Source organism: Somniosus microcephalus, chromosome 5 (assembly GCF_052327205.1).
Source record: "Somniosus microcephalus isolate GS21.2 chromosome 5, FLI_Smic_1.0, whole genome shotgun sequence".
In the NCBI taxonomy this organism is placed as follows: domain Eukaryota; kingdom Metazoa; phylum Chordata; class Chondrichthyes; order Squaliformes; family Somniosidae; genus Somniosus; species Somniosus microcephalus.
The window spans coordinates 231,669,770-231,678,629 of NC_140991.1; the positions used below are offsets into that span (position 1 = coordinate 231,669,770).

Below are 8,860 nucleotides of genomic sequence, written 5' to 3' on the forward strand. Positions count from 1 at the left end.
TTACACTTTATATATGTTAGTTATACTTGGAATATTGCGTTGAGCAACAAGTAAGCCTTAGTTTGCAAATCCACTTAGGCTGCGATCCACTCTTCCTTCTCCTGGTGATGTATTTATTAAGAAATGCACGTTAATGTACGGCCTGCGTCCAGTTATGACGGACAATAATCGGCAGAACTAATATTTGAATACCTGTTTCAGAAAGTGAGAGCACCCCTTGTGTGCTTAGTGTTCCCGACTTTAAATCAACATAAGCCCGCCACTTCAAATTAAATGGATAGAGCTGCAACTATGTATTTAAAAATGCATGGACATTTGCAAACAGCGTTTGAAATCTTTCATTCTAAATTCGAAATATCCGGTTACCATTTCTTCTGACAAAATTATTTTTCAAATCTCAGCTCCGCGCACTAAAGCGGAGACCCCTTTCTCCAAATGTACGCTGGACCTTATTTACTTTAAATCATTTATAAGTAATAAAATTACAATAATAGTTATCCCCTGCTGTTGTAATGTGCACACATTCGAAACACACAAAGAACCAAACGAAAGTGACAGATTTATCCTAATTTAAACAGCCAAGAATGACCATCTCCACAAAATCTGTTGTTGAACATAGAGAACTTTTCAACGAATTAGCGAAGTATACATTGAATCTATTTGCCATTTGAAAACCTGCATGACTAAAAAAAAAGTTAACGTTTTCCAAGTTGAGGAAACGTGACACCGAACTTCCAATGAACCTTGGGTGTGGAATGTTTAACAAAAAAAAAGTTATACAGAAGCACAAGACGTATTCGAATTAAAGAAACGTGCGTGTCCAAGGAATAAGTTGCTCTTTCTACACAAGAATAATGCGACTGTGAAAAAAAGTTTGCTGCCAGTATTTGCCTTTGCAAACCACGGCGCAAATTAGCTAATGATGACGCAGAAAGCTTTAAACAATACGTACACCATTGATTTTATTTTTCTAAGCGCCCTATTTTGCACAGGACGTCTTTCATACGTTGCAAGTTATGCGGGTAACTGATCAGTTTGGCCTTGATAGCAATGGGGGTCCGGTTAGGGCTGTGCTTTAACACCTTTGGCTCATGCCCATTGAAGTCCTGGCCAGAAATGTCCGCTTCAATGACAACAAAGTGTTAATTAATTGAGGAAAAAAGAAGACCCGGCGGGTCGTAAAGATATGATCGGGTTGTCGGCTTGGGTCTTTACCCCTTTACTCTGCCACACTCATATATTCTCGAAAGGGATTCTGATCTTATGCAAAACATTATTTAAAATGCAAATCTGAACATCAACCACTGCATACAGCAGAATGGCAACTAGACGGATGTGAGCATCTTAAATAATGTTACTTTCGCTAATGTGACCTTTTTGCATTGCACTGACCATTGATGTGGCGATTGAAATGTTTAAATGGCAAACGGCATCTCCACTGAGGCTCGTACCAAAACAGGGGGAAAACAGAAGTAAATTGATGACCGGTTACAAAACTGTTCTCATTTTAACGATGTGATAATGACCAGAGTGTGAATTAATGCAATTTAATGCGAGAGGAGGCGAATTCCAACGGGACAAGGCTCCTGTCATTTGCAAGTGTGAGTCCCAAGGGAATGCATGGAGGGTTTACTAATCTCGATTGTAATTGTATTTGTTAGTTGTCTTGATTGCAAATACACGCACCGTGCATGGATGACGGCTTCTATTTAAATAGAGTGAGAAGAAAACGGTAAGACCGTGAGCTGCCTGCTTAAAATGGTAGTATCTTGAATCTGCGTGTGCCGAGTCTCTCCGTGCTTTACATATTCAAAAAGTAAGCGACTGTCTCAGGTGACATGCTGATCTGCCATTAAAACGTCGGGCACTTTGCAATTATTAAAATGAAAACAATGAAACGGTGAGTACAGTAAAATCTTCATAGTCCAACATGACAACATAACTAGAATTTTAATCGCCTTGTATAAATCCTCTTGTCGGTAAATACACCAGTAAAGATGTTCTTTCCGTTTTATTATTTTGTTCTTGGATACATGTATTGAACTCTGAAACCAAGCGAAATGAACGACCTTCTATTTGAATAGCGGTAATTCTATCAAATCGCTTTATTCAATCTGTATTACAATAATCAATCCACTAATGGCTCTTTGAATCAGTTCAACCATACAGCTTGATTCCTAGTTTATGAAACTGACTATTAGTTGACTAGTAACATTAAAGAGGCAACATTAAAATGACAGCATCGCTATCACCTACTGGTAAATGCAAGGTACAGTGCATGCAGTCAAAGTCAGCCGAGCAGGCGTTCTGCGTCCTGACGGGCTAGGATTAGAGACATGACAGTTCATGAATGGATTCTCCCCAAACTATCTGAGCCAGGATGAACTAATTATAAGAAATGATACATTTTCCAATATAGCTCAATATGTGATCCATAACATAAGTTACATCTGTTAAGAAATCTTTTATTTGCAAGAAGTTCTCACAATGCACACAAGTGATTAGATTTAAGATCAGGTTTGCACGCCAATAGAAGACGTTCGAGTTGAGATCCACGTCAGTGCAATAATATATTTGGGTTTTCCGTGATTCCCTTTGAATCTAATGTGGGGTTTTTTTTAAACAAAACCTGCTTAAGTGTTTTTTTTATAATATATGCAGATAACTTGGCAGTCGGTGTTACGTTAGTAACGTTTCAACACAATCAACTTCTTTTGGGATCGCGTCCTCTCAGTGAGTGCGATCTGCGCACAATCCATCAGCTCCCTCTCCTGCAACCTCATTGCTCCCACTGCCAAGTTCAAACTACTTCGACATTTATTCTTTCCCTCATTTGACCCTTTAAACCAACACGAGCTGGGAACGCATTCCTCTCATTTTACCGCCTGTTTGGTTCAAGTTCGTTAAAACGTGCCCCAGAGCTAGCCAGCGAACGTTTCATTTCCATTTCCCGTCTTTTGCTCTTGACATTTCCTAATATACTCCAGCGTTCTCTAATTGATTGATTTTTTTCTTTAAGCTGATATCTCTAATTTCCAAGACTCCTTTAAACGCGCACGCCTTTTCCTTCGGCTGATGTGCAATTAGTCTTGCGAACAATCTTAAACAAACGTTTAACAACGTCAGCTTGTCTCGCATAATTTCCGCACACGTCAATCTAAATTCATTTTTTATTTATAATCCCCCATTATTTCTGGCGAATTGAAATTCTAATATTGCTCGTCGAATTTTAAGTAACAGTTTCTAATTTTCGTTGTGGAAAATCTAATGCACATCCTGAAACGCATCTCCGTTCTCAGAATAACTCTCGCGGAGGCAGAATATATTCTACAATCCTAAAGCTGTATTTTCATTATTCAGTTATTTTAAATATATATAAAATATATATATAGGCCCTGAATGTCACTTGACGACAGAAATCGCCAGTAGAACATGTTAGTGTTTACCAAGAAAACTGTCGTGAAGGGGGAAAGCGGACGTGCAAAATAAAACGAAAGGCGAGAATCATAAATTAATCAGAGATTAAATACAATAAATGACATTTAAAAATCTATTTATGCCGAATGAGAAAATCCAACTGCACAGTCCCGATCGGTTACCTGCAATATTGTGTCAGGTTTATATAGCACAACATTGAGCTGGGGTTGGATGGTGCACTCCCAATTTGTTCTCACTTTAAATAAATCAGTTGAGTTACACTGTTTTTACAGTAGAAGCGACGACGGTTATTGTTTGCTAACCCGGTGTAATTGGTCGTGCAAAGAGATGTTTTCAGAAAGGGGCCGCAGGAGAAACGGTAGTCGAGAGAAGGAATGGTGGATAGCAGGAAAGTGAAGCGCTGTAAAATAGAAACGGTCAGACGAAGGGTGAAAGAAAACAGAGAGAGAAAGAAACGGGAGGAAAATAAAGGAGAAAAGGACAAGAGCTGAGAGCCAGGGGGGCGAAAGAACATGCAATGTACGAAGTAAGGCAATAAGGAGACAGGCGCTGGAGAAAAGGAAGGAGAGAATTAAAAACAACATTTCATCGTTTAAATTACGCAGCCGAGATGGTGAAACAAGGGGAAGAAAAAGGACTGAATGAAAGAAAGAGGAGCTGTAGAAAGTGGTCCCTGGCTGGGAGCTGAGTGCCATCGGCCGCTGGCTGACTGCAGCTTCCCTGATCAACCCGGAGTTGGCAAGGCCGGAGGGGGCGGGGCGCTGCTATGTAAATAAGCCGGGGTGATTGACAGGCCCTGCCCGCCGCCGCTCTATCTAACCAGAACTCAGCAGCAGGGCTTAGCAAAAGCACTCAGGCTCTAGAGCAGCTCCTGCAGCTCCATGCAGACACCTTCCTAAACCAGCACTCAGCCAAACCAGGGGGGATCTCAGCTATATGCTAGTTCTCTAGTAACAATCGAACTCTCCTCTTCTCCCTCTTTCTGTCTGTCTCTTTCTTTTGTTCTTTTTTTACAATTTCTTTTGTGTTGTGTTGTGTTTTTTTTGGAAAGCAATGTCTTATCCTCAGGGTTATCTGTACCAGCCGGCAGGCTCGCTGGCTCTTTACTCGTGCCCGGCGTACAGTGCTTCCGCGCTGACCGCCCCGAGGAGCGATGAGCTGGGCAGAGCTTCGTCCGGCTCCGCGTTCAGTCCGTACGCGGGCTCGGCAGCATTTACAGCCCCCTCTACAGGCTTCACTAACCCGCTTCAGTACTCAACTGACCCCGCAACCGGATTCCCGTCCTACATGGTACGTCAATAAATTTAAACTGACTACATTGGCGGATATGAGAGTTATTTTAAAATATAATTTTATTTTGCTTTTTTTTTAATTTGGAAAAGGCTTTGACTTTAATGAAGTTTAGTATTGGAAACTGTTTGAACGTGTTACTTGTTAAATTACGATCTAGCTGAGTGGAGCAGGGATTGAACTACCAATGGGCAGACCCAGTCAGTATATGTTGTGCTTTTATTTTGGGAACGAAAAGCATGCAAAAAGTGAACTGATTTGCTAGGGGAAAAAAGAAACGTTTACACTGATTTTGAAATATCCCCCACAACAGTGGGCGGCTGTTACAGCTGGTCAGCTAAAAAAAAGTTTGATGGTTTTGGAAAGGGCGAAATGCTGTCATTCGAGAAAAAGTGGCGAATTGCACACGATCAAAGTTAAAAGATTCCTAATTTTCGGAAGTAAAGCGGATGGTAATTGTATCGCCGTTTACGCATATAATTAGAGAAGGTCAGGAGAAGGTGGCCTTAGTGTTTTGCTGGGCACAACCAAATTTCAACAGCTACAAAATAGCAACGCTCGTGAGCCGCAATTGGTTCAAAGTCATTTTACTGAGTTTATTGTTTGTAAGTTTGTGAAAGTATTTGGTGATAAGGTACGAGGGAGACCCGCCGCCATTTTTAGGTGCCATGAAAATATAACTTTGATAATTATTTTTTTTAAACACGTATAACAATATCAAAGATTATTTCAAACTACAGGGAAACTATTCTTAGACCAATGAAGCGTAATAAATGGGATTTCAGTTCGCATAATATTAACCAGACCCAATAAGTAAATGGAAAAAAAATACTGTCTTTATGTTCCTAGTCCCAGTGATTGGTAAATTGGAATTTCAATACATAAGATGCTGATGTGCTGAAATAGTGATGGTTTATTTTGTTGTATTTTTAAGGGCTCTCCGTACGATGCTCACACCACAGGGATGGCTGGAACCCTCAGTTACCATCCTTACGGTAACGCTGCCTATCCTTATCAACTCAACGACCCGGCTTACAGGAAGAACGCCACCCGAGACGCCACCGCCACTCTCAAAGCCTGGCTCAACGAGCACAGGAAGAACCCTTACCCGACCAAAGGAGAGAAGATCATGCTGGCCATCATCACCAAGATGACCCTGACCCAGGTCTCTACCTGGTTCGCCAACGCCAGGAGGAGACTCAAGAAAGAGAATAAAATGACCTGGGCTCCCAGAAACAAGAGTGAGGACGAGGAAGAGGAAGAATTAGGAGAAAGTGAAAGAAGCAAGGAAGAAAGTTCTGAGAAAAAACACGACCACAACGAAACTTCAGCCGAGGATGAAGGTTTGTGATGTTGAAATATTTCTCCTTAACTTCCCACCCCCCTTACTCGATATTATGCAGATTCGACTGACAAAATAAACATTTAATTAAAACAAATATCGGAATCGATATTTGATGTTTTCATGTATCGTGTGACTTATTGGGACAATGCTATTCACACTACTATCTATGCAAGCATATATACAGATTTAAACAACATCTATATAATAGCGATCCCTTAGTTTTTAAAAATGCTCTCTTTTTTGGACGAGCAATTGAAGCTAAATTGGTGGTTTTCCGCACATCGACAGATATTAGTTACAGCACAGAGATGTTAAATTAAATAGTTCAACCTTAAATATCCTGTTTAGACAGCCAGACTGTCAGACAGGGTACCTTATGCTTTATTTGGAACTGAAGGAAAATGGATCAATTCCATAACAGAACCAATTACGCCACATTATAGTGTGGTTGTATACAGAGTACGGTACCCAATATATCTATTTGCAAAACCTATAAATGCATACTAGTTTTGCCAGTGGGGCATGTGTTTGAGGGAACGGATTCTATATAATGTGCGGGTGGTTTTTTCAACCGTTGTGCTTCTGCAGATACCTTTCTCTGTTAAAGGTAAGATTTGATCATCCGACTTATTTAACCATAAACTATTCTGGTTTTATTCCAGGTATTAGTTTGCACGTTGACACGCTGACTGACAGCTCCTGTTCCCCCGAATGCGAAGGGGAGAAAGTGAGCAGAGTGGAAGACAGCATTTGTGAATCTGGATCAGAATCGAAGGAAAAATGTGACAATTGTATTGTTGACGATGATGATGTTGATGATGATGATGATGGTAGCGATGATGATGATGAGGAGAGGGACCTTTCTCACAAAACTATGAATTCCTCGCCTCTCACCAGGGTGGATGCCACTCTCCTTAACGTTCAAGAAGATGAGAGCACGGGAAGTGGAAATAAAAACAGCCTGAACAGTATCATCTCCTCAGCTTCACAGACTCAAGTCAGCAAACCCAAACTCTGGTCTTTAGCGGAAATCGCCACCTCGGATATTAAACAGCAGATCGGACAGATTTGTTCTTCATCGCCGACCTCCTCTTCTTCATCGTCTAGCTCTACCTACCCGGCCACTTCAATCCTTGGCAGGCCCATTTACTACACTTCTCCCTTTTACACTAACTATACCAACTATGCCAACTTTAATCATCTGCAAAGCCAAGGCATTCTGCGGTACAGCACCAACGAGACTGTCTTAAACACTGCTTCCATACACAAGCAGAGCACTGACTCTCTGAAAAATACGAGTTCCCAACTAGAGCAGCACTTCAGGGCCACGAACTACGACTCCAAAAAAGGTACGTGCTGATTCAAGCTTTCTGCTTACAAGAGACCTGCAGTGAAAAGCAGGCCATTAGCCATAGCCATCAACCGCCCTTAAAACGTAGTTTCAATACAGAGCTCCCGCTGCAAGTGTTGTATATTTGAATTGCATATGTGCGAGGTGTATCAAATATTATTTATTTCTCAAGAATGAAAATGTGTACTAGCAATAATAGTTAGTTGGTAGGTCGATAGATATACATAGAGAGAGCTGTGACTAAATGATGGTTGTATTTTTTGACAGACCCCAATGATGTCTGCACAGTAGGAGTGCAACCATATCTATAGATGTATAATCAGCAGTGCAAGTAAGTGATCATATGCATTGAAGCATCTAAATTACAAAGTTTAGAACCAAAGCAATGAAAGCAAATGTGCTGCAAAGTGAGAGAAAAAAATCACACAAATGAAATATTGTTCTAACTGAAAATTGAATTAACTTATTTCATGCCATTATTTATTAGTAACAAATATATATGGGGTATATAACTATGACCCCGTCACAAATCCTGCAATATTTTAAATTAATTGTGTTTGATGTGTCTTTAAAATTGTGACAGTTGTGTGCTAACTAACAATTGAACGAGTTGGTTGACTGGGATTCTCTTTTATTTCCTTGGTCTGCAGGTAGGTGTCACAATTGCTTTGAAAATGTCAGCGAGCCATCCCCCAGCTATTAAGCAAAAAAATGTATATAATACCGGATCACATCTCGTGCCACTGTATAGAGAAGACCCACAAAGCACTATTTTAATTCCACAGATTATGTTAGTAAGAAAGCAAATCCGTGCAACATATCTGTGCATTTGTTGGTTAATTATTATGCTGTATATGTGACTTTTGGAAAATAATGTCTTCTCAGGTTTTCTTCACTTGATCCGTTTATTTGCCACGTTCTAGGTGTAATGCGGCTTTATTGTAAAACTATTTGTAGATATACAGTAGAACAATGTGATTGAAGAACTTGAGTATCTGAAAAGTGGAAAACATTTGATATTTATTTTTGTAATGATGACATAAAGCTTCTAGTAATTTATGCAAGTTGTATTGCAATGGAATCTGAACATTTTGTAAATAAACCTGCTTGTTTTTTTGGAAACGTGATGACAGTTACAATCTGTTTGGTTGTTATAAGGACTCTTTGCTAATTTATATCTTTAAATGTAAATAAAATTGAATAGTCTGCAACTACAATTTCTTCGAAATGTTGTTTGAATTATTTGGCATTTCTTTTTCAAAGGTTCATTTGACGTTAAAATATTTTATTTCGCTTTGGTTTTGGAAACTGAATTAAAATATCTTTAAACATGTGTTTGATATTTATTTCAATTCAAAACTGTTATTTGCTTGTTTGGATGTAGGCAGTAAAGCTGAGAAACGATATCAAACACTCGTCAACACTCCAATAGCCAG

General features: G+C 39.8%; 1 protein-coding gene across 1 annotated transcript; it reads left to right on the forward strand.

The window, feature by feature from the left end:
- Positions 1-3,460: 3,460 nt before the first annotated feature.
- Positions 3,461-8,641, forward strand: irx2a (iroquois homeobox 2a). The gene is made up of 5 exons (XM_085988723.1): positions 3,461-4,728; positions 5,663-6,071; positions 6,736-7,422; positions 7,692-7,755; positions 8,075-8,641. Exons 1-4 carry the CDS (start codon positions 4,492-4,494, stop codon positions 7,733-7,735), a joined length of 1,377 nt encoding a protein of 458 aa, XP_085844849.1. The 5' UTR covers positions 3,461-4,491; the 3' UTR covers positions 7,736-7,755; positions 8,075-8,641.
- The last annotated feature ends 219 nt before the right edge of the window (positions 8,642-8,860 follow it).

Excerpts from the sequence above, each read along its gene's own strand:
- irx2a (XM_085988723.1), top strand. The coding sequence starts at position 4,492 with ATGTCTTATCCTCAGGGTTATCTGTACCAGCCGGCAGGCTCGCTGGCT. Across the intron at positions 4,729-5,662 it reads CCGGATTCCCGTCCTACATG|GGCTCTCCGTACGATGCTCA; the intron begins GTACGTCAATAA and ends TGTATTTTTAAG. Across the intron at positions 7,423-7,691 it reads GAACTACGACTCCAAAAAAG|ACCCCAATGATGTCTGCACA; the intron begins GTACGTGCTGAT and ends ATTTTTTGACAG.